The 26,815-nt window shown below is 38.3% G+C and overlaps 1 protein-coding gene across 2 annotated transcripts in view; it reads left to right on the forward strand.

Annotated features, from left to right (window-relative positions):
* Window positions 1-103: 103 nt before the first annotated feature.
* Nost (Nostrin) overlaps window positions 104-26,815 on the forward strand; it is a 79,733-nt gene continuing 53,021 nt past the window's right edge. The window contains exon 1 of one of the 2 annotated variants that reach the window (XM_089732930.1): window positions 104-306. Coding sequence is in view for 1 of the 2 variants with exons in the window: in XM_089732893.1 (XP_089589019.1) it covers window positions 4,387-4,406 (20 nt within the window). In the remaining variant the exon portion in view is untranslated. Of the gene's footprint in view, window positions 307-4,311; window positions 4,407-26,815 lie in introns of those variants that run through there. The other variant, XM_089732893.1, reaches the window with a different exon arrangement.

Consider the following 26,815-nt stretch of genomic DNA (forward strand, 5'->3'; position numbering starts at 1 on the left):
GCAAGCACTGGAATAGTCTCGCGCCGCTGAATTTAACAGACTCGAGAGACCAACGCAACGGCGAGACTGGCGGGCGGACCGTCACTCCATGACAATCCTCATCCTCAGTCGCAGTCCGGCTTCGTTCGACGTCGGCCACGTATCAGCAGCTCGCTCGTTAGCCGCAGCGATAATTCATTACTTTTCTCAACGAGAAAAACTAAGTGAAATTAGCAATAAAAATTTCAACTCCCGGCCTTTTGTGAACTTATTAGTGAGTGATTTTGAAGTTGGACCTTGCCTCTGATTACGGCTGCTCTGTTTTCGGTGAGTGTTTAGTTTGTTTCGCCGGCGAAGAGCGAAATGTTTATTTTGTTGACAGTATTACGTGTATTTCGTTGATGGAAAATTTGTGACGAACCATTAGTTTTCAAGTAATAGACATACTTATTTTTCCGATCAGAGAGAAACACTATTCTGATCAGTAGTTTTTTTTAAACGATATAAAAAGGCTTTAAAGGCTGTTCATTAAATGGAAATTATAGGTATGGCATTTTGAGACTCAAAACTAAAACTTTAACTGAATAATGTCACCGCATGAATGACAGGAATGAATAATTAAAACGATGACGTAAAATTGTTATTACAAATTACTGAGGGGAAAAAACGTACTTTTCTGACAGAGTAAAATTTATATTTGGAACCGTTTAAAGATAAAACTTATTCAAGATTCAGATAATTTCATTTAAAACAATAATTCGTTAATATTTTTAATAAACTATTTTGGAGGTAAACTTTTGATATACCTAAATTATTATCACTTAGTATGGGGTACGGTATGGTATGATATTACTGGCACGACAATATGACTGATATTGTACAAGTTTTTTTGCTGTCGTATATAGTTTTTGATGGCGGTTAAGGTCAATGAGTAACTAATACTAAAGTAGGTAACCAAGAATTTAATTACTTTGTAATTTAATTTTTGTATTAACCTTCAAATGTTATTAACGATTAAAAGTAGAATTTGCTGGTGTTCAATTAGAACGTGTGGGTTTCATTATCATGTCTATTTCAATTCTATGAAAATAGAAATACACTGTTGTTTCTCCTTCACTCCATCTGCGAATGCTTTGTAAGCATTTTTCAATGTTTTAAAAGGCAAAACTACCTACAAAATGAATTATTAAAATAATTTCTTATTATCATTGTTAACGTGTTTCATTTTTTTTGAAATTGCGTATGTATGAGGATGATTAGGTGAATGTTGTATTTCTTTCCCACGCAACACACTCAAAACAATACTAGGAATTATGCGGTACTTTTACTATTAATATATTTTTGCTATTACCAATCTCAACCGACTTCCGAAGTCTATAAAAGTGACAATGAAAGTTTCGCCACCTGCCTTATGGCATGCGATCGAATTCTCAATCGCATACGGCTATTTTAGTGCAAATTTTGTAACATAGTCGTAAGGTAATTGTAATATTACCTAGTGTTAAAATAACACTAGCTGAACCCGTTTCATTACATACAATTAAAACAATTATTTAGTCCGTTAATTTTTTCTACATTGAGTGCGTTGTATGCCAAAACGTGTACCGGAATCCGCTAATTGTACTGAAGGCTTAAATACAGATTTCTCTATTTTTATTCTGGCAGATGGGCAGACGAGTGAGTTTATCTGGTGTTACATTATTACTGCATCCAGTGTACGAAATGCCCACATGCATTGAGAAATGAAGTTCACGTTATATTTCACCTTTAAAGTGGAATACATGGTTGCTTCATGGAAGAGATACATGTGTTATATCTGCTCGTGCTAGCTCATAAAACGTCTTGATCTATTATTAATGAAAAATAAAATGTTTTTTTTTCTTTTCGACATATTTACATGAATCGTTTATTAACAAAATTATTCGTAATTTATTTTTGTATTTATACCTGGTTAATTAAAATTGCTTTATGAAATTAGAGAATTATTAACTAAAACTTTATCTATAAGAGTATTCTTGTTTCTATATACTTCTTATAGACTTTTAGGACGAATTTTGGCCGGAAAACGTAAAAAAAAACATAGTATGAACACGAACAAATACAAACGACGGTTACATAAATGATAATAATAACAATTCGAACGCACGATTTGCCCACCTACTTTAACTATTTGTTTCTCGGTAGATAAAGATCGAAACAGAAAAAAGTTTCCAATACGAATGTTGATTTTGTAAATGAACTTGCGTAATGTGCGTCCAACGCCGTCCAATGTGGGCGACAGTATTAATAAGTACTTCCACACTCGTTGAAAAAAAAACGTGTTCCCAAATATTTTCTATTCCCTTCTTCATCACTTATATCGCTAATACACACAGTGGATTACTGGTGGTAGGACCTCTTGTGAGTCCGTGCGGGTGGGTGGGTGGCGCATTTACGTTGTGGATGTCTATAGGCTCCAGTAACCACTTAACACCAGGTGGGCTGTGAGCTCGTCCACCCATCTAAGCAATAAAAAAAAAACATAATTGAAGTGTATTTATTATATTGTATTGTATACAAAATTTATACGTTTTATTACACATTTACCTTGTGACGTGTACAGTCCATTATTAGGGAAGCCAGATTCGTGCAATGCTGCTTGCTATTCAACCGTAAACAACTAGTACCTATTCGATAAAGTTTGTTGGCATATTTTATTATACTTTCTTGAAGTTTCTTAGAATGAATTTGCGTTCTGATAATAAATTGTGACATGTCTATACTAATATTATAAAGAGGAAAGATTTGTTTGTTTGTTTGTTTCGAATAGGCTCCGAAACTACTGGACCGATTTGAAAAATTATTTTTCCATTAGAAGCCGACATTGTCCCTGATGAACATAGGCTACTTTTTTTTATTTTTATTTTTTTTTTTTTTTTTTGTTTCATGTGTGTTTTAATGTTTCCGAAGCGAAGCGAGGGCGGGTCGCTAGTAGTGTATAAATATGGATTATTTTACTATTTACTGCAAATAATTGTTAATCACTTGACACTTGTAAAGGTCATTTTAATAAGTACGTCCTTTTTAACGCAAATAAAATAAGGATTAAATAATTTCTGCCATGATTAATGACTTACAATGGTGGTATTAGAATTAAGGTGTATGTATACAAATTGTTTGTGTCCGTAAATATTATTGTGATTTAATTATGTTTTCGATGTGTAAGTATTGTCTATTACAGTGATTTTCAGTAAATAGTGTAGTTTAAAATTTTTTGCCATGTACCATCTGGCCTTTGAATCTATTGAACCTTAGGCAGCGACTTGGCGGTGTCTCTGGCATTGCTGACGTCCATGAGTGACGGTATCCACTCACCATCAGGTGGGCCTCATGCTCGTCTGCCTACAAGGGCAATAAAAAAAAAGTTGCGGGGTGTCGTGTGCCATCAGATAGGAACGAAGTTCCTTATTATAAAAATATTAATTTTAAGTTCTACTCGAGGTATAAAGAAAATAATTATTCGGGTATACATTTTTTATTATGTTTTTTTATTGAAAAAAAAACTGCTTTACAAAGTTATCAACTTTATTTTATTCACAATGATTTATAAAAAATATATAATAATAATATACAAAGAAACAGCTATTTATATGAATAATAATAATAACCGTCATCATGTAGACTATAAATTAGACACTGTATAGCCATCATACTATGACTATACATAAATAATAAAAATCTTACGTTACGGACGTTTTTTCCCGATTAGGGTACCCCTCCGCATCGTCCCATAAGGAAATTCGTTCCAATAATAATTTGCAAAATTAAATTCAAATACTTTCGCTACTAAAATTCGCATAATTTGCAAATATTTATTACTATTTCACTTGTTATGAACCTTCATTATGAATATTCAAAACAGCAAGAATGAAAAACCGAAGTCTCTATCAGCAGCTGATACCAGGTCCTTTAGCATAAAAAACGTAACGACGTTGTGATATTTTCATGATTTAATGATCTACTATGTCTATACAATTCTTTATGAACTCTTTAGCTAAATAAATGACATCGATCAGGTATAGTAGGAGCACAGCCAAGAGGTTACCCATACTAGTGTATCGCTTACAAGAAATAAATTATCTACATATTGGTACATTAAATACATTTTCCACGTGATGCTGCAAAGCGAGTTTCATTATCGCCGCCTCGAACGAGATAGCTACGACGTCTGTTTGATTGACGTGTTGTCCTTAGATTACAGATATGATAACGTTGAGAAAACTCCGATCTGTCACGATAAAACACTTGCAGATAAAAACTTGTTAGTTCGGACGCAGACCGCTTTGTTCGCGAGCGATTTTTTTTTTGTTAATTTCGCAAAATAATTATGTTTGATTAACCTTAGATTCAGTGTAACCATCGTCAATTATGGCTAATCTTTTGAAAAGGTAAATTTGTTTTAACGTTTTCCTTACAGGGTCGTTGTGGGAACGTGATATAAATGTTAGATAAGGAATTTAGGAGAGTGTCAGAAATTGCATGAGTAAATAATTTTAAGTGCTATTAATCATATTTTGTTTAGATGTTCTCTTGATTTAATGATATCAGTCTATAGGTTTTTCAGATTTGATGTTTACGTAACAAGAGGCGCGTTCACACGGATGTTCACTGTTAGAAATGCATTTGAATGATTAAACGTACACACTGTTGTGCCTGTCTAGTATTAAATTGTGAATTTTTACTGGTGGTAGGACCTCTTGGGAGTCCGCACGGGTAGGTACCACCACCTCGCCTATTTCCGCCGTGAAGCAGTAATGCGTTTCGGTTCGAAGGGCGGGGCAGCCGTTGTAACTATACTGAGACCGTAGAACTTATATTTCGAGGTGGGTGGCGCATTTACGTTGTAGATGTCTATGGGCTCCAGTAACCACTTAACATCAAGTGGGCTGTGAGCTCGTACATCCATCTAAGCAATAAAAAAATAAAAAAATTACCGCTTGCTTCTTCTAACAAATTTTGGCTGATAAAATGTACCGAGAGATAGAAAGACCTGAATAATGAAATGGAACGCCTAAATTTTATTATTGGTGACGCGTCATATCTTAATAAAAAAAATTGCCAAGACGCATTGTTTCGTCACATAGGTTAGTTAAACTTATCGCTATTATCTACCAATTTTTTCATTAAAAAAACATTCGAATATGTCGAATATCTTATAAAAAAAAAACAACTGACCGTTATACTCTGTTCCAATTACGAAGTCCCATGAGACAGATGTTATTGTGTGTATGAATTAATTGTATAATGATTTAGATTGATTGAGTATTTTTTAAATGATGTTTTCGGTCATGAACAAAAAATGATTATTATATCAAATTACGGGAAAGTAGAAAGAAGTGTCAAAAGGGACTTCGTAATTGGAACAGAGTATAGTTGTTTAATAACATATAAATGCTGCTAATTATATATGGGGCTGTTTCGATTATCTGGTAGTAAATTTATATGGAAGTATCCGGTTTAATTAAACCAGAATGCAATAGGGCTTAATGGCAGATCTTTCATGTTAACCTGTGCGGATAATTAAAGTATAAAAGTAACTTTTATATTGTACAGTACATTTTATATAGTTAGACAACTTTAAGTTAAGAACTAGCAGATAATGTAGGTTTCGGCTTCCTTCGCTATTGTAGATATCCGTGCGATTGTGAATAGGTCGGTTTTTAATAGTACGCTTGATAGATTTTGTAAGATTGATGACTTAATGGAACCAGTCGCAATCTTAATTACCATTTCGAATTTTTATGCAAAACTTGTGAAAATTTCAACTTTGAATGTCTCTCATCATCATCATCATCAGTCTGTATCTCCCCACTGGATGTAGGTCTCTCCCATAGTCAGCCGCATATCATCACAAGTCATCGGTCTACCGGGCAAAGGAATGCCCAACTTTTTTTTTTTTTTTTTTTTTTTTTTTTTCTACCTATGCTGATAGCCTTGAGAGGCTATTTCAGCTTCGCCCTAACGTTAGTAGGTGAGCTCGCGGGGCTCAACCGGAGAGTTGCTAACACTGACCCTAGCAAGAGCAGTGCTTCGCAGAATTTACCACCGGATCGGAAACGCGACCCACTGAGAAGATCCGGCGAGAAACTCAGTGGGCTGTGTCTATGGGTTAGTTCGCTCGTCGAACCCTTCGTCGCAAGCGACGGGTTCGACGAGGACGGTGACCGGTGCTTGTGGTGCCTAAAAGCACCGTTAATGGATCAGGAGGATCCGTAATGACGTGCTTTGGGCGACGTCGACGGTTTACCATTCGGTCTACTGGGTCGGGTATGTAATTTCCAGCGGCTACGATGAGAGGGTTCTCATGTCGTGCCGCCTTCTCAAAATGGCGCAGCGATGCCGACTGTAGATACTTACTAAGGGAGTCGAGCTCCAGGTCGTCGTGGAGATCCACATTCCTAAGGAACCAAGGCGCTCCGACGGCTATCCTGCAGAATCGTGATTGAATAACCTGAAGGGATTTCAAGTTGGTGCGGGCTGCGTGAGCGAACACTACGCTTGCATACGTCATGACGGGGCGTATACAAGTTTTGTAGAGAGTTACCTTATTACGGAGGGACAGTTTGCTTCGACTACAAAGCATTGGATAGAGTCGTCCTAGAATAAACGCGGCGCGGTCGCGTACCGTTTTTATATGGGGACGGAATGTCATCCCTCTGTCGAGGGTGACGCCTAGATATTTGACCTTCGAGACCCACGGAATGGGCTGGCCAAAGAGAGTGATGGGACTAACGGCGGAGGTGTTTGCGCGCCTACTACGGAGTGGGATGCTCGAAGTGATGTTCGGAGGGCGACCCCTTTTGAAGAGCACCGCTGCGCTTTTCGTGGGGTTGATGTCTATTCGCCACTTCCGGAACCACTGTCCCATGGTGGCTACTGCGATCTGGAGTCGCCGATGAAGCAGCGACATCTTCCTACACGAGTAGTAGATAGCCGTGTCATCGGCGAAGAGCGCTAGATGGGTCTCCGGAGACCGGGGTATATCATTGATATACAAACTAAATAATAACGGGGAGAGCGCGGAGCCTTGCGGGACTCCGGCGGTCAGTTGACGGGGACGAGAACGAGTTCCCTCTACTCGATATCGAAACGAACGGTTCGACAAGAAGTCTCGTATGATGAGCACGAGTCTGTCTGGCACTCCCATGTTGTACAGTTTATAAATTAAACCGTTGTGCCAGACTTTGTCGAACGCCTTCGCGATGTCGAAGAAGAGGGCGCCGGTCGGGATTTGTTTTCGCCTATTTAGTCCTATCAGAATGTGCTCCGTGAGGCGGTGCACTTGTTGTACGCACGAGTGTTTTGAGCGGAATCCGAACTGTTCGTCTATGAGAATTTTGTTCGCGGTAACAAAATCCCAGAGGCGTTTCCTAAGGAGCCGTTCGTAAATTTTTCCTATCGTCGAGAGGAGACTAATCGGACGGTAACTAGAAGTTTCGTTTGTCGGTTTGCCCGGCTTATGTATACCGATAACGTCCGCTTCTTTCCACACCGCGGGAAAGATGCAGTGCGTCATAGCGGCATTTAAAATTGTAGCCAACATTGCTATCAGTTGGACTGGCAAGAGTTTAAGCGCGCGGTTGTGGATGCCGTCGGAGCCGGGTGCCTTCCTAGGTTGTAGGTTGTGGATCGCGTCTCTAACTTCGTCAGTGGTAATGGGGGGTAACGCGTCCGAGGGCGGCAGGGAAGCTCTGCGCTCGACCTCCCTGTCGACTAACTCGGTGTGTTCGGGGGCCGCGTGTTGAGTGCTGGTGGTGCACTGCTCTTGCAGTGCATCGGCCAGCAGCTCAGCCTTGTCATCGTCATCGAATGCCGGTGGTTGGCCTGAAGGGCGTACGAGGGGAGGCATAGTAGCGGTAGTTTCGGATTTGAGAGTCCTAGCTAGTCGCCAGTATGCTTGGTGGGAGGGCGCGAGTTGTTCTAAATAACTATGCCAATTATCGTTACGCGCGTCGCTTAAGCGGGAGTGGACTTCGCGTTGTAGACGACGCATCCGAATCCGGTTTGAATGCGTGGGAAGACGATCGTAGGCCCGGATTGCCGCGTTCCTAACTCTTAAGAGATTCCTAAGATCGGGGGACAGTCTGATGCGGTGGAAGCTGTCCTCCACATCGACTTCTTTAGAAGATCTAATGATCGCGGAAGATATGTGATCGGTAATGATGTTTATGGATTCGACGGTGTCCTCGGGGGATAGATTCGAATCCGGGCCGTAAGGGAGGGTTGGCGGAGCGGTGTCGGCTAGGCACGTGCCCAGCTTATTCCAATCCACCATGGTCCTCGTAACAGTGACTGGGTTGTGGGGGCGACCGAGCTGCATAACGACAGGTCGGTGGTCTAAGTCAAGCTCTGACATTGCTTCGATGGAACGCAAGCGCAGAGTTACGTTCCTAAGCAATGCCAGGTCTATAGTGCTCGGACGGAGCGCGATGTTATACGGATAACATGTTGGAGTTGGGGGACCGACTATTTCAAAGGTGAGGTCGTCTATAAACGCGTCGAGACGCCTACCGTTAACGTTAGTACGATGGCAGTTCCACCTAGTGTGGTGGCAATTTAAATCGCCTGCCAGGATGACGGAGTCTCCCATGCCGAACAGTGACTCGATGTCACTGCTCAGAAGGGGCTTGTCCGGGGGGAGATAAACGGATGCGATGACGATCGGCTGGTGTCCCGTCAGCGAGATACGGCACACTGACGCCTCGATATGTGAGAGCGAGGGAGTATCGAGAGGGACAACGTGCAGGGCCCGCCTATAGTAAATGGCAGTCCCGCCTTTGGAGGCGGTGAGTCTGTCATTCCTAACCATGACGTAATTCGCGACTTTCGGGTCGCGACGTGAGGGCTTCAGACAGGTTTCCTGTACTAATAGAATATCTACAAGATTATCGCGGAGGAATTCGAAAATTTGATCGCGTTGCCGCGCGAGTCCGTTAGCATTGTAGAATGCTAACGTAAGGGAATACGGTTTTTCTCTACCTTTTTGCGCCATTGGTTACCGGTAAAGATTTTATAACGTACGCGACACGGACTCGTAAACGTCCATGTGATCGAAAGCGGCCGCGAGCCGCTGTTCGGGGGTTACCGACCTACGGATAGCGTCAGCGAACGATCGCAGACGGTCGAAGTTGACCGCGGTGACGAAGTCACGCACGAGCGCGAAGTCGTTGGCGGCAGAGGGTTGCGGGGGACGGAACGCGGGCGCGGGGCGAGGTGCGAGCAGGGGCTGGGGCGCGGGGCGTGTCACGAGCGGGGGCGGGGTTGCGGTTTCCGTTCCCGCCTTCGTATACGGCAGCGGTTTTTTCCACGCCGACACCGTGGGAACTGCAGCCGGCACGAAGGCGGGTTTCGGCACTGAAGGCGCCGAAGTCTTTGGGCCGACGGTTCGGGGGGCTGGGTGGGTCGGACGTTTTCGCGGAGCCCTAGGACATCCACGGTAGTTCGCGGGGTGCCCTTGCTTAAGGCATAGGACACAGCTTGGAGGTTCGGTCGCGGTTTCCCTAACACGCGAGCAATCTAGTGTGGCGTGGTCGCCGAGGCACTTTACGCAGCGGGGGCGCGCGTGGCAATTACGAGCCGAGTGGCCGTAAAGCTGACATCGGTAGCACTGCCCGGGAGTGCCACGCTTATGGGGGGCTTCGATCGAGATCCCGGATAGGCCGCAAATTGTCGTGAGACATGCGATCTTCTTTTTGGCCTCCAGGGTGGGTTCTAACGCCACGAGTATCATATTATAGGGCTGTTTGCCCCGCCCGCTGTGCATCCGGTGCACACTAACTATCGGGAGGGCCTGAGCGGTCAGATCCTCCTTAACATAGTCTATGTCCAACTCCTTGGGGACTCCGCGTACTACTACGCGGAGCTCGCGGTCCTCCTGAAGAGCATAGGTGTGGAAACCTATGTTCTCCTTTCGGAGGTATGCTGAGAGGGCCCTATGGTCGCCCGGCGTTGCGACCTTAATCTGAATCCCATGCGCGACGTTACGCGCATGGGTGTAATTAATTTTATTTGCCTGAAGGGCCTGGGACACGCGATTCCACGCTGTCTTCTCTTGAAGTATCAGCGGGGGCGGGGCAGCTACTTTGGGAGCGGGCGCGGGCTTGGGACGCGGCGGCGGGGTTACGCGGCGAGCGGAGTCCGACTCCGGTGTCACGACTACCTGCGGGCGGGAGGCGGTCGCGGATTTAGTTTGCTTCGTCGTGGAGCTCCGGGACTCCACGGCGCGAGTACGCTTTTTTCCGCGCGTTACGGTTTGGAACCCATCCGAAGTTCCAGGCTGAGGGCTTGACGCGGATTCGAAATCCATCTCCGATTCGGTATCGGAGCCTGAACTCGAAACGATCGAGGTCGCGACGGATGAAGCGCGCGATGACGTAAACGACGCGGGCGCGGGGGTGGGGGTAGCGTTAGGCGCTACGTGAGCCGCATCGTGGGAACGTGCGCTCGAACTTGACGCGGCGGCGGGGGGCGCGCGGCGTGCCTCCGAGGCACGTTTGAGATACGCGGCGACGGACGCGGGGGGGGAGGGATTGCCACGGGCGGCCCTAAACTCTAGGTACTCGGCCCTAATTGACGGGTACCTATCCCGGAGGAACCCGACAATATCACTAACGTCTTCTTTCTCCATTCTTCGGTCTTCTTGCCCGGGGGGGGCGGCCCCGGGACTTTTGTTGAACTCGCCGAAAGGCGAGGCCCCGGATAGGATTTGTAACCCCCCTGTGCTGCAGGACAGCAAGGAGCAGGGGGGGGGAATGCCTATGCCGTGAAAACGGCAATCGGCGGGGAAAAGGAAAGGAACCCGCTCGGGCTGTATAGTGCTACAGCAGGCAGAATCGCGAGCGGGGGTCTAGTCTTGAAAAAGACTGTTGTTTTTGGGAAGGGTTAGGAAATCGCTAGCCTGTGAGTGCCACAGGAAGCTGAACGTAGCGATTGGTTTTGCCTTGAAAAAGGCAGTTGGTAAGGGTGGGTTCGCGGTTACAAAACTTTAGCGCACAAAAATGGACCTCGATACGCAGATCGCAAGCGACCAACGGATCGGCACGTCCGCACTACTGAATTGTACGCACGATGTATTCACGGTCACTACACTGTCGAGCACAACTGTGAGTTCAGAGACGCAGCTCGCAAGCGGGCCACGGATCGGAAAGCACGTCCGCGCACGACCGAGTCGTGAGCGAGAATGATGAATGCCCAACGTGGCGCTTACCAGTATGTAGCCTCCAGTCCTGAATGCATCTGTCCCAACGGCTATTGGTTCTGCGACATACGTCCATATCCACTTCAGTTTGCTAATCTTTAGAGCTACGTCGACTACTTTGGTTCTTTGACGAATTTCCTCAATTCTGATTGGATCCTTCAAAGAAACTCCAAGTATACTGCTTTCCATAGAACGTTCAGCGACTTTGAACTTCCGGACCAGTCCTACGGTTAATGTCCCAGTTTTAGCGCCATATGTCATGATTGGTAGGTAGCACGTAAGCGTTGAAGATTATTATCTAAAATTCTCAGCACACCCATTTCCAAATTTCGAAGCTCTGAAAACGAAATTTTCCCATCCCTTTCAGTGTCATGAGAGCAGGACAGCTTGATATGTTCGTTTCTGGTTAAAAATATGAAAATAATACTAATAGTAAAGATATTATTTCAGTCTGTTTTAAATTAAAACGCAATTCTAATGTCATCCGAAGGTTCTTTCTTCTATGTAGTATTTTTACATGTTATCTGTGGTAATATGGCGTCACTCAATGTCACAGGCATTGTGTTGGTGCGAATAATGTACGGTTGCATTGTATTTACAAAGTACATGTATTGCGTACACCGATTTCATATTGCAGGTAAACAAATATAAATGTTAAAAAAAATTGTTCTATTTCATAACTTTACGGCTACGATTGTTTTTTTATTTATTTATTAAACTGCAGTGGCGTGTATGTGCTCACAGCCTAACTAGTGTTGAATGCACACAAAGGCCCATAGACATCAGAATGTGAATGCCACGATCACTGTTGGATATACATAAATGTGTTATAGCTGAAAGAAATAATTAATTTCTAAACTAGAATTTTATGTTATTATATCATTCGATTGTTTGATATTATTTATTTTAGATGACTGAATGATCAAAATTGCTTATTGTAGTTGATTATACAACAAACAAACAAACTTAATCAACAGTCAGCAAATAAGTAGCATTACCTCAGTATTCATTCAAGGATTTAATTAATTAATTTGAATTTTTATTTTTGTGTAACATAGGTTCTTTTGTAATAAAAATTGAATCAAAACTATTCAAAGATAAAAACGCGCTGACTTTCTCTCCGGATCTTCTGTTCCGATTCCGATCTAGTGGTAGATTCTGCGAAGCATTGCTCTTCTCAGGGCTAGTGTTAGCAAATTCTCTCAAGTTGGGCCCATGAGCTTATCTAACCGTCCAGGAGCAGCTGGAATAGCTCCTAAGACTACCAGTGATTAGGTAACGAAAAAAAGAACAATCCAGCTGAGACTTAGACGTATCTGTATTAAGGCGGGCGGCATTCATATTGCACTGTCTATGGCCTTTGGTAAGCAGATCCTCTCAGGTTGAGCCCGTGAGCTCACCCACCTGTTCGTGAGAATCTAGAATGGCCCCTTAGGCTACCAAAAAATAAATAGAGAAAAAAATAATGATAAAACCACGAAAGCACATCGTACTTCTCACTCTGAGTCTTCACCTCCAAAACGCTGAGAATACTAAAAAATATGTATATGCTACGCGCAGCTCTTTCCGTGGCAGTAGATTTAATTTGAAGAAAAAACTTCTAAGCCAGCCTCGATGAATTCAAAGAGATAGAGAAAAGGTCTTGCCTTGGTCGTTAAGCAAACATATACACAGCGTAATACAAAAATATGTAAGCGTTTTGTCGTCCATTAATGAAGATAAACTGAACATTTTTAATTTTCAATTTTACAATCTACGGAAATGAAGTCGTCTCGGCTTATAGGATAATACGTCCGGTGCATTCGTGTCGAGCAATGCGACTATGTCGGTGTTCGAATCCCGCAGGCAAGTACCAATTTTTTCTAATGAAATACGTACTTAACAAATGTTCACAATTCACTTCCACTGCGAAGGAATTACATCGTGTAATAAAAATCAAACCCGCAAAATTATAATTTGTGTAATTACTGGTGGTAGGACGTCTTGTGAGTCCGCATGGGTAGGTACCACCATACCGCCTCTTTCTGCCCTGAAGTAGTAATGCGATTCGGTTTAAAGGGTGGGGCAGTCGTTGTAACAATACCGACATCTTATAACTCATATCTCAAGGGTGGCGGAATTTACGTTGTAGATGTCTATGGGCCCCAGTAACCAATGAACACTTTATTTTTGCGTAGCAGCTTCACCGGCATCAACAGACAGGATGCTCGTTTCCAATGCGTCTCATCACCGGTAATTACGCAAATTTACAATCTTTGCGGCTGTAATTTTCATTACACGACAATATTGCTGTTTATTAACGATAATGTGTGCCCGATAGTAACATCTGCAGCGCACAATGATCTAAGGTAAATTTATATTGAGGCTTTTAATAAATCAATCGTAATTAATACATGATTTGTTTTCTTTTTTGTTCGCGTAATTTAAAAGCGAAGCCTATTGAAAATATAAATATTTACATCTTGTAATAACATATCCGTGTTCGTCGTAGCCTGTGTTTGTTCATTGAAATTACTCAAGATGTGTCAAATCAGTTACGCCTGCTATTGTTGCCAAAAAAGCCTATCAACAATGGTGCTTATCTACTCGCTACTGTTATTAACAGCTACCAGCGAAGTGAAGAATAAAGTGTAAAAACGCATGGTTTTTAACTTCTCACGGATACCGCGGCTGATGCAAGTAAAAAAAAAACAATTCGATTCTCAGGCTCACGACACTAGCTCGACATTCGATATTTTATCACAGCCAATCTTGGTACACTGAATCTAGCGAAATCATTTTGATTGATTTATAATGTTCTTTTTTTAAATTAAAACTTAAATATAAAAAGTCATAAAAATTAAAACCATCTGTGCTTGAACTAAGTTACATGCATCTCAAGCAGTAGTGCTTCTTGTAAAATTAATACAAAAATAGTAAAAATCAAAGCAGATTTTTTACAATTAAATCAGTTTTAAAGAATTTTTCTCTAACGATTATATGTGTGATTCTACCAATGTCCACGGCAATTAGTCCACTGAATTTCCCGCCCGATTTTTTCAGTGAATTGCAGGCAATAGATGTATCGAAGCAGTTGCTTTTGAGGGCTTTTGGGCAGCTGTTAGCAAATCCCACCCCTCCTGGCTGAGCCAGTGTTTGTCCACCTGTCCTAAGAAAATGGAAAGGCCTCCGGGACACCAGTAATCCTTCCTTCCTAAAAAGTAATCTCAAATATACATCTGATACAATAAAAATAGCACATATGTACAGTGACGATATCCCATAAAAAACTTCATAACTTTTCCAGTATTAATGCTTAAAATATCTTTGAACTCATTACGTGACATTTTATCGTATATATTAAGAATATTTAGCTGGAGTTATTTTCAACGCATCTGGCCACCATGTAAGAGACAATGCGTGGGCCAGATGTTTTCAACGTTCACACTTCGAATACATGAATATTATTCAGAACACAAATAATGCAGACTCAAACAATGAGAAGTGACGAAAGCTTTACCTAATTCATGAATGAAATAAATTAACCGAAAAAAGGTATTATATATTCATGAGTAGGTATGTTACGCCGTCTACCTCCTTTATATTACGCACGTGTTCTAAATAAGGCATCACAGTAGATTGGCAGACGGGCTCGTCTGTTATTAAGTGGTAACAGAATATAGATAAGGTGAATTTAACAATTCATCTTGAATCATGTCCAGTAATGCATCTGTATTGTAAAATACTGTTCCTCCCTTCAAAACGGAACGGTTTCGCGCTAAAATGAAGTGAGATTTCGCTTGATCTACCCATGCGTTCTCAAAATACGTCGTATCACCTGTAGTCTTTCCGTAGTCATATACTCAATTTTCGATTAGTGATAACACCAGGTAATTGTATCATTTTTAATGGTACAAAAGATGCTAAAGGTTCTTGACTGTGGGCGTTGTGAAGGACGCCTGCCTAAACCGGTTACTAAAATGAAATCAAAAATTCAAGATAACATTATTCAACTCTGATGCTGTTAGCTATTTCGTAAGAACGGTTGCCTTCTAAAAGGTCGTAAGTAGCCAGCGGAAATAAAAGTACACACACAAGACACATTCGATTAAAATTAGTATTAAATTATTAATGAGTTTTGTGGTTACGATTTGATTGACTCATAACACCTTTTTTAAATTAACGTAACAATAATACGTAACTGTCAACGCAATAAAGTGTCCAATGATTGATGCTGAGAAAACTTTTAAGAATTACTTTTAAACGCTGCGATCGAACGTAATAACCGTTAAAAAAATCATACTTTGTAATTTTTATTATTGTTTGTTTAGTTGTATTCCAAATTCAAACACGGTATATAAATAAATAAATAATAAATATTTTTTTTTTTTTTTTTATTGCTTAGCTGTGTGGACGAGCTCACAGCCCACCCGATGCTAAGTGGTTACTGGAGCCCATAGACATCTACAACGTAAATACGCCACACACCTTGAGATATAGTTCTAAGGTCTCAGTATAGTCACAACGGCTGCCCCACCCTTCAAACCGAAACGCATTACTGCTTCACGGCAGAAATAGGCGGGGCGGTGGTACCTACCCGTGCGGACTCACAAGAGGTCCTAACACCAGTAATTACGCAAATTATAATTTTGCGGGTTTCATTTTTATTACACGATGTTATTCCTTCACCGTGGAAGTCAATCGTGAACATTTGTTGAGTACGTATTTCATTAGAAAAATTGGTACCCTCCTGCGGGATTCGAACACCGGTGCATCGCTTCAACACGAATGCACCGGACGTCTTATCCGTTAGGCCACGACGACCACGATTTTCGATATATTTATTATACTTGAGTAAAGTTTTGAGAAGATGTAATATGAAACTGGAATTGATTGAAATAAATGTATTATTAGCTTGTGACCTTAAGTGTAGGTTGTTATCAAATTGGACACCAAACGAGAAACGTTTCGATACAAGGCAAAAGAACACAATTTTGAAAGTATCATTTCTGACTTTTAGCGTGGCGTCGTTTGACGTTTTCTATCGACAACGACGATTCAAGGCGACTGTGATATTTTACTTTATAACACAAATCAGAAACTTATACATGAGTCGACTATTATCAAAGCCGGCAATGTGACTTTTGGATAATTATTGGTAAATCGGAAAAACGAATTATTGACTTTGTATTCCATTGGCAGTCACAAAACTCTTCTTAACGACATCTTAGATAAATAACAGGTTAAGTATTATATATTATATTATTATACCTTTATTTAATGCAGGTTTTGAACCGTATTATTTGAAGGAGACGATTATATTCAAATCAATCTGTATTGAAATATCAATAATTTTTTTTTGTCCAAATGGACAGATTGCCACCTTTGACAATAGACGACTCACATATTACATAAATAAAATGAAATACATACATTCATACATCTTATAGGCACCATTTTTTGAGTCACTCGTCACGTAAAACTAAATTAAGGAATTATTTCAGTAGTTTTATTTACCATGCCTATTTTGTAAGTCGAATTATTGTATTATTATTATCAATATTATTGTATTATTCTACACGATCGCTTCAGCGATAAGGCCGTCTATTGTAATACTCTTGTTCATTGTTAAGTTCCTTAACCTTCACTTTTTACTTGTCGCGTTCAATAAAGATATTTTTCTTCTATTATTACATTTAAAAGTACTCATCTAGATGGGCAAAAGAAAGTGAAACTGTCAATGCCATAAAAATGGCTACTGAGGTGACCAATAAAATTAATATGCAAATAAAACCAGTTTTAGTGTTCTGATTAACAAGGACATAAAATGTTCTATCCCAGCCCCATTGTATCACAGAAGGCTTGAAGATATCCTTATTCAGTTTTTTGTTGTTAATATATTATAAATGCAAATATAAATGTGTGTATGTGTACAACAAAACATGCTTCATTTAAGTGTTCAAGTTGATTTAGTAAAACAATTTTCTATTTTCTTGATTTTTATTGCTATAGAAGAAGAGCTCACGGCTCGCCTGGTACTAAGTTACCAGACCCGATAGACGTGAATGACGCCAATAACCTTAATTTATTTGAAGATTGAGATTATATGTTATGACATGTTTTGTAGTGTGTTATGAAACGGCTTTAGCAAGCACCCATCAAACATTTTTTTTAAATTTTTTCTTGCTTAAATGGTTAGACGAGCTCACAGCCCATCTGGTGTTAAGTGGTTACTGGAGCCTTAGACATCTATAACGTAAATGCGCCAACCACCTTGAGATATAAGTTCTAAGTTCTCAGTATAGTTACAACGGCTACTCCATCCTTCAAACCGAAACGCATTACTGCTTCACGGTAGAAATAGGCAGGGTGGTGGTACCTACCCGTGCTGACTCAAAAGAGGTCCTACCACCAGTAAATAATATAATAAACATAACGCTGGACTGTTTCGCGATAGGAATACGCAGGCTGTACAAGTAAATAATTATTGTACTCATAGCAACCCACATTTACACTTACAGACGGACTGGTCTGACCGAAATCATAACGGGTTCATTTACTTCCCAATTATCCATTGGAGCCCGGAATCGGAAAAGGCCGTGTTAAATTAACATATATTTTGTTTTGCAATGAGAAAGAACATGTTTTTAATACGCTTTTATTAGCCAGATATGTATGTACGTATACAGTGCAACCTTAATATAACGAAACCCAATATAACGATGTCCTCGATTTAACAAATTCTTCGTTATCCCCTTGAATTGTCTTAAGAGTCAATGTAAAATATACCTTTACATTGTTAAGATTTCTTACGAACAACGTCTTTGCAATGAATTTTCAACTATTAAAAATTTTTTAAATGCTTCTCTCTAAATAATGAATTTTATCAACTCAAAACCTTTATATAAAGTTTCCACCAAATCTCATAGTATGTGAATCAGTCTCGACAGGTTTTAGAAAATTTTGTTACATACAGTAATTTGATAAAAATTTGTTATTAGTAGAAGTTGTATGCTATAAACAAGATGAGTACCTACGTAATGTGGTACGTAACGTTTTAACAAACGGTAGACCAGCCTAACCTTAATAATATAACAAACCTCAATATACCGAATTACTTGATATAACGAATATTATCTTGTTCCCTTCCGATTTGTTATATCGAGGTTCCACTGTATTTGTTTGTATGTAACGAAATCTTTGAGTCTCATTTTTCACTGACCTTAAGACGTCCGATTAACTTGAAAACTTGCACGTGTTTCAAGGACCGATGACAATGAATCATAATAATTATTATTATGGTTGCTTTAATATCCTGTACAGTATCAACCGAATAAAAAAAGGCGTAATCAATTAATGGTTCGGTTAACTATTTGAGACAATTTTTTTTTTGTTTCAATAATAATTATTAGTTCGGTTAACTATTTGAGACTATTTTTTGTTTGTTTTTTAAACTACCTATCGAGAGATGAAATGCTATTTGGGTTAAGCGACATTTTTAAGATTTTTAGACATTTTTAAATCCATTTAAATTTAAAAATTTGGAAAAAAATATCATAGCAAAAAATCATCTTCAGCTATTTGAATGGGTTAAGCTTAATTGAAGTTCAATTAAAAAACAATAAATTGCTGATATTAGTACCATATAAAACAGAGCTTTAATTATAAAGATCAATGTCGCGTATTTAGCGAAATGTCGCTTAACCTTAAATAGCCTTTCACCCTCGATATATAATTTTATTCATACGAACATCCTAGTAGTATATAGTATGTTCAGTATTAAATTTATTTCTTAAACTTTATACGCTTCCGCAATTTACATGAATGACCTTGTCTGCCCAGAAACAGATCGATTAAATTCAGAAAGTATCACAATATTTTATTTAAAAATCAAAACTAGCTTTGTAGTGCTTTATGACAATAATATGAGCTTTTTATTCTTCGCTGTGTCATTGATATTAGATAATCGTCGGCTTACAATGTAACAAGAAACTCTAAAAAAATACATACCTAGTCCAGCCATAAGTTCTAAAATGCACTTTTTCAAATGAAGTAATGTAATATGATTCAAATTTATACCTACACATTTATTAAAATATCAGCAAAAAATAAAAAAAAGAATTCTATTCGAAATGGCCACCTTTGGCTTTTATACAGGTCTTTAATCTGTTTGGTTACAAATCTATGGATTTACGCACTGTTTCCAAGGAAAATTTCGCCACTGCTTGCTCCAAAGATTTTTTAAAAGACTCAATGTGCGGGCATGACCTCTAAAACTAACCACAACTTGAAGTCTAAAGGCAGTCCACATTTTGAGTGATCTGTTGAGAGTACTTCATCTTCCATGCCAAAACTGATTCTTCTTTGTCGTGGTTATTTTTTCTATTTTTCAGCCATTCCTTTCCTTTTTCATAATTTTCTTTTTTGCTGTTTCTAAAATATATACTGCTGCACTGCTGTTGATTTTTATACATACCTCTATGATTTACCTTACGCTACGTTAAATAAAAACAAATCTGCATTAAAAGTAAAAGCGGATCAATGTGGAATATTTTCGCGATAAATTTTGTAGAATACCATATAGTTTCGAAAGTTTGATACGGAAACGGCTCGGTAGCGTACAGAACGTTAATGCACTATCGTTTCCTGGGTCAATGAAATTTACACAAGCGCCCTTTCTTAGCCGATTGTCTTGGCTTGTCGGTATTCGGTAAGTAGGCGAACGAATGGACTCCACACGTTATTACCACATACTTACATATTTGCTTTATAAATTCTTAAGCGTTTACAAAAATATTTACATGAGAAAGAATTTTTTTTTTCTTTGCTTACATATCTAATAATAATATTTTTTAATTCACACGCCTATAAATACGGTCCTGAACTCGCGTGAATAAAGACATTTAACAACAGTTTTCCTTATTTCTAAGTCACGTTACGTTATTAGTAAAACATGTTTCCATAAACCCAATTAAATGAGATTGTAATTATTATGTTTAACAACGTCCCGCGCTTATGGGAAGTGTAACAGCCAATTTTATGTACAAAGCATAAGTAAACTATAATTGACTGTTCTGTACTTAGTTACAAGTGGATACTAAAGCCAGAGATACGTCGTGTTGAATCAAATTACACTTATTTTAGAATGAAATAAAATTAATTCCAAAATGGAATAACTTTAACTGAAAGATAGACCGTAAAGCTGTAAAGAAAATCAAACACTCAAATAAATTCAAAGTGTTCAGCTCCCCTGATCTCCCTCTAATCCAAAAGAAGAAACTTCCTTAAAGATCATTCAAAATCGAACCGTTGTTAATTTTTAGATAATAAACAAATAACAACTAATCGCCATTTGCTTTGGATAATTAACTGAAGATTATCGGTGTAATAAATCATTTGTAATTAATTTATTACCAAGAAAACAATACCAAAGGCACAAGAAAACCACCTCATTTACGTAAATACTCGTATTATAATTGACCAACGATACTATCTGTAGAAAGCAGATGTACTTTTAGTCAATTTGAATGAAAACTGAGAAATTCTCTCTCGTTCCATTTGCTGGAGCGATGGACCGTTGCCGACCGCAGCGCGTGGAGACCAAACGCAACTGGACCGTGGAAACTGGCATTCATTGATTATGTTACCATACTGTTTAGGGTCGCCGCACACTGACCGGCGGCCACAAACACAAAACGTCACACCACCCGCATATTTCCTGTAATTTTCGTACATTTTATAAGAATTCACATAGCTTTTTTTTTATTGCTTAGATGGGTGGACGAGCTCACAGTCCACCTGATGCTAAGTGGTTACTGGAGCCCATAGACATCTACAACGTAAATGCGCCACCCACCTTGAGATATAAGTTCTAAGGTCTCAGTATAGTTACAACGGCTGCCCCGCCCTTCAAACCGAAACGCATTACTGCTTCACGGCAGAAATAGGCAAGGCGGTGGTACCTATTGAAATAAATATGGATATAGAATCATCAGAGTCATTTATGATACTGGTATCGCATAGGCTACAAAAAGTTACAGCCACCGACCGCCGGCCATAAGTGGCTTTCGCGCGCTTCAGCTACTTTTGTAGCCGCCTCTGGCTTCTCGTGGCGGCGCGGCGTTTGTGGCTGTCGCGTGAGGCCCGCGTGCGGCGACCCTTATCAGAGTTAAAACTTTTAATGTTTACAATTGCAATCAAAAATATGTAATAACTAGCTGACCCGGCAGACTTCGTAGTGCCTCAATCGATAAATAAAAGACCTAAACTTTATTTAATTCCAATTTTCATATTTATCTACCTTTTAAACCTTCTCTGGACTTCGACAAATAATTCAAGACCAAAATTAGCCAAATCGGTCCAGCCGTTCTCGAGCTTTAGCGAGACTAACGAACAGCAATTCATTTTTATATATATAGATAATAAAAATGTAGCTCGCTTATTCTTTCTGTTAGTTACCTACTAGATATGGTATTCAGTCATACTCAAGGTCATACTTGTCGCTTAGTTCGCAATTCTCCAAAAATATCTTTTTAATCAAATAATCAAATGAAGGTTGTTAGGAAATTAAATGATGATTCATTAAAATTGATTCATTAAAATTGGAAATTAACTCTAAACAAAATACGTAAGTAACGCTATTTCTAAAATAAATCAACAAAAACGCTTGCAATAATTTCATTAAATGTTACTGTTACACTTAGGTATATGAATTATCTAATTTCCCTCTAATAACTGTTTATGGCGTGTATTACCTAATTTCGAACATAATGACTAATCAGGCATTAACAAAGAATTTATTTCTTGTCGTAAAATCATGTTTATGCGTTTGTAAATTCAACTGATGCAATACATGTTGATCTTTTTAGGGTATTTGCATGGTAAAGATCCGGCTCAGCGTTTTGGGAATGAGACCACACACATACAAATACAAATAAAAAATGGACACCCACCGTGCTAAAATATTGCTTTACAAATAAATAATAAATTTAAGAAATTGACGATGTTAGTAAGGAAAGCTTAAAGAAACCGTACTTCTAAATAAATCTATAATTTATTTTATTCTAAAATTTTGTTTGTGTGTATTTTGTTGTACTAAAATCAGTACAAGTAAAAACTAGTACGAGGTACATATTTCTTTGTACACAGCGAAGTTTTGCGCAATTATGACACAACTCTTATCGATAATGTGCTTTGCAAATGACGGTTAGGTTTACTAATGCAATCTTCTTAGGCTCTCGAATGTAGGTCTAAGGCCAATGCCCTATAATCGACTGTCTCGCCACACTATTACTGCGATAATCGATTTATGGAAAATCGTTAATCCGAATAGTCTCCGTAAACTGAATTTACGTAACTTACGTAACATTACTGATTTCCCGCGAATTAATTGACACGATTGATATCGATCACTACTTTCATTATACCGTATAGCTTTTTTTAATAGACAGCATTCAGTAATAAATTATAATTAATTAAAATTAGAAAATTAATATGTAAACTTAAATTTCAATCATTAATTCGAGTCTTGTTGGTTGTAAAAGTAATAAAGACGTTACTTAAATGAATTTTGAAACTTTTATTTTGATGGTAAGCAGGTAAATGGAGCCTCTGGGTCTGCGGAGGGACTTCAGTTCCCTCTGTATTTTATACCGTATGTTCCATGGGGAGTGCTCTGAGGAATTGTTCGAGATGATACCAGCATCTCGTTTTTACCATCGCACCGCCCGCCACCGGAGTAGAGTTCATCCATACTACCTGGAGCCACTGCGGTCATCCACTGTGCGTTTCCAGAGATCTTTTTTGCCACGTACCATCCGGCTATGGAATGAGCTCTCCTCCACGGTGTTTCCCGAGCGCTATGACATGTCCTTCTTCAAACGAGGCTTGTGGAGAGTATTAAGCGGTAGGCAGCGGCTTGGCTCTGCCCCTGGCATTGCTTTTGCATTGCATTGGACCCTGACGGTCCATGGGCGACGGTAACCACTCACCATCAGGTGGGCCGTATGCCCGTCTGCCTACAAAGGCAATAAAAAAAAAAAAGACAACAGCAGTTACAATGTAATTAAAAGACTTGTGTATTAATAAAACTATATTTAATAAACAAGTTCCGACGAGAGAGCGAACAGTCAAAAAACCATTAGAAATTTAAAACTAAATACATATAATTTAATATTCGTATATATAGCACATACATATATATATATACATTTACAATATTAAAAGACTTTATAAAGAGTATTGTGAATTATTATTTACATATAATTAAGGGCATATCGATGCAAAAAGCTACATACTACATAAAATAATACATACTACGAGTATGTTACCTAACTCTAAACATCGAGATAATATGTATTATCTAGTACGTGAACGGTGACAGTTCGTAAAGTTCATAATCCGAATTTACACAAACGAGTTTTAGATAGCAGCTGCGCGTGTTCCATCGTTAAGAAATTAAAACTTCTATTTCGTTGTGTGGTTTGTTTATTATTGTTTTGCTTAGTTATGTCATCTTCTTATATAAATAAATAAAGCTGTAGTGTCTTTGTATCATTTCGAAATGAAGGCTTTCATCAGGACATAAACGTTTATTTGCGCTTGAATGATAATATCATAACATGCGTCTTATAATTGGTCCTTTTCTTTTTTATCTATTATATATATATATATCTATTTATCTAACTATTATCTATCTATTGTACTCGGACTAATCTCAGAAATAATTACGCCACTTCTGGTAGGAATTTTAGGCAGTGGCATGCAGAAAAATTCTTGTATGTATAATATTTTAAGCCACCTTTATCCTTTACTTAATTTTATTTTAATATTAATGTTCCTGGGTTAGAGAGCTGTAATATTTAATTATGGCACATATATTTAATTAATTTGTGTATGTTTGAAAATAAAATTACGACGAGACTTTCGTAAATATAAAGTGAAATTTTCAATCGTATGAAAAATGTAATTTTTATTTTTCTCAGTTGTTAAATTTCCCGTAATACTAGAAAATAGAGTCTTATTTACATTTATACATTCTAGGAGTGCATTGGGTGCTCAAAACATAATAATAACAATAATTTTAAGCATAAGTTTTTAATTTAGCCAAAATTTTTTTAAAGCTATTATTTTAACGTCATATGCAATTATAACACACTAATGTTGAATTATCTTAAGTGAACTTTAATTAATCAAGTTTTTCTTTCATTGCAGGTACGTTCTTCGATTCGGTATCTTTTGCACAATCTATCGATATACACATACAAATGTCTACCGAAGTATTTTCAAGTGTTAATGTTTTCCATCTTCAGTGTTCAACACGTATAGACCACTATAAATAAATTTATATACGATGGTGGTAATAATATCACTGCCTTCTCCGCTTTCAACTAGCTTCCTATTTTGACCGCAACCATGTAACACTAGTTGTTTTAAAGGGTAAAATGATATTTTTATTTAGAAAAAAAAGACTTCCCTTTTAATATGTCCTAGTCGATAATCCTACTTAAGCTATATGCCTCGACTTTTATGAATTACTAGTTGACCCGGCAGACTTCTTAGTGCCTCAATCGATAAATAAAAGACCTAAACTTTTGTATAAAATAAACTGAAAAAAAAACCAAAAGGAATCCGTCCGACGGGGTACACATCAAAGGAAAAACAAAATTGTTATTTTTATTTAATTCCGAGTATTTTCATATTTATCTACCTTTTAAACCTTCTCTGGACTTCCACAAATAATTCAAGACCAAAATTAGCCAAATCGGTCCAGCCGTTCTCGAGTTTTAGCGAGACTAACGAACAGTAATTCATTTTTATATATATGAATTATTTATTACGGTCTACGAATTCTATGAAACACTTTTGATTTTTTATTTGTTCATCATCAGTTTTAGACTAAAACATTTCGGTCATCTATTACTGTGTTTATCTTTAGTCTTGAATGGATTTAAATGAAGTAACACATATCTACCCAGGGTTATAGATTTAAATAAAACGGATGTGTATGTGTGTGATTTCTAAACAATATCATTTCGCTTCAAATCGCTTGTTTGTATCTGTTTGGTGTTTGTCCGAGCGAGTATATGAAGTAGCTAAACGATTCTGGCGAGACTTCATTCAGCGAACAATTTAGACATCAGTTTTTATGCTTTAAAATGTTTAGGGTACCTGCGTACAAATTTACAAACTTAAGAGAAGAACGCTTTTGTTTTTCGTTCGATGATTATAATAATAATAATAAATATTTACTAATAATCACGCCACGTTAACTGGTCCCATGCTAAGTTCGTAAAGAACTTATGTTACAGATACCGCGATAACGAAAATAAATGTAAGATTTTTATTATACACATACACGTATTAAATATACATCCATAACCCTGGAAAATACATTTTATATTTATCATACAAATATATTTCCTTGGCGGGATTCGAACCTGCGCCCCCCTTGTGTAGTGACCATGTCACTTACCACTACACGAGACGGCCGTTAAATGATAACGTTTCACGTAAGATTGCACAGTTCATTTTAAAATTAATTCTACATTTAACAATCTCTGTGTTGCACAATGTCTTTGACTTTAACTGTCATATTTAGGATTACGTTTGTACAATTTACAAACAAAAAAGTGAATATAAAATTATCAATAGATTTTGTATACATATATATAAAAAAAAAACTTATTTGTTAAATTCGGGTTTCAATTTAAATTACTCCTTACTGAGTAATAATAACGGCCTTCATATAATTGTACACGCAGCAGTTTTTATACATTTGAAAATAACTCCGAGAAATGATGAAAACGACCAAAATGTAGCAGTAACTTTTTTGAAACGAGTCTATTAACGTTCTTAAGCAAGAATAATTTAATGTTTCGTACAGCTACGTCTTGGGAGGGTCGACCATAAAGTGTTTACACGTTAACATTATTATGTAGGTAAACATTTTAAAAGTAAGAGAGAACGTTATTCTAAAGATTTTTTTTATTTGGAAAACGGAGCAGTTTTTGTGCAAAGTCATCGTGTATTGTTTTATCTATATATTAATACGCGAAGCAAAAACTTTGTATCCTTTTTTACGAAAACTGCGCGGACGGAGGAGTATGAAATTTTCCACACTTATAGAGAATATAGAGAAGAAGTGCACAATGCTAATATTTTTTTAAATAATGCATAAAAGATACATAAATCAATAAAGAAAACATTACACACACTACATACCATGTATTTGACGCACACACGCATGCATACTATTTATTGTCAAACTTTTGTTCTTGACGTCTGTTGTCAAATTGAGAATAGAATATGGTTTGTTTGTCTTTGTTAATATTTTTTATAGTGTAGTCTTGGCGAAATTTGTGATTATAGAAGTATAAAATACAATCATAATAGTGTACAAACTTACAATTCCAATTAATTATAGTCGAATTTCGACTACTGTGGGACCTCTAGTTTCACTAGCTCCGTGAAAGAAGACGCGGCTCACCCTGTGTTAAGCGACATAAAAACGTCTGATTACGGACATTGAGAAGCTATTATAGTAATTATTTTTTTAATACAATTTCAAACTGAGATCGTGTCTCTATATATTTGTACATTTCAGTTTAAATTGAATACATT

The sequence above is a fragment of the Bombyx mandarina genome, chromosome 01 (genome assembly GCF_030267445.1).
Source record: "Bombyx mandarina strain Sakado chromosome 01, ASM3026744v2".
NCBI classification, from domain to species: Eukaryota; Metazoa; Arthropoda; class Insecta; order Lepidoptera; family Bombycidae; genus Bombyx; species Bombyx mandarina.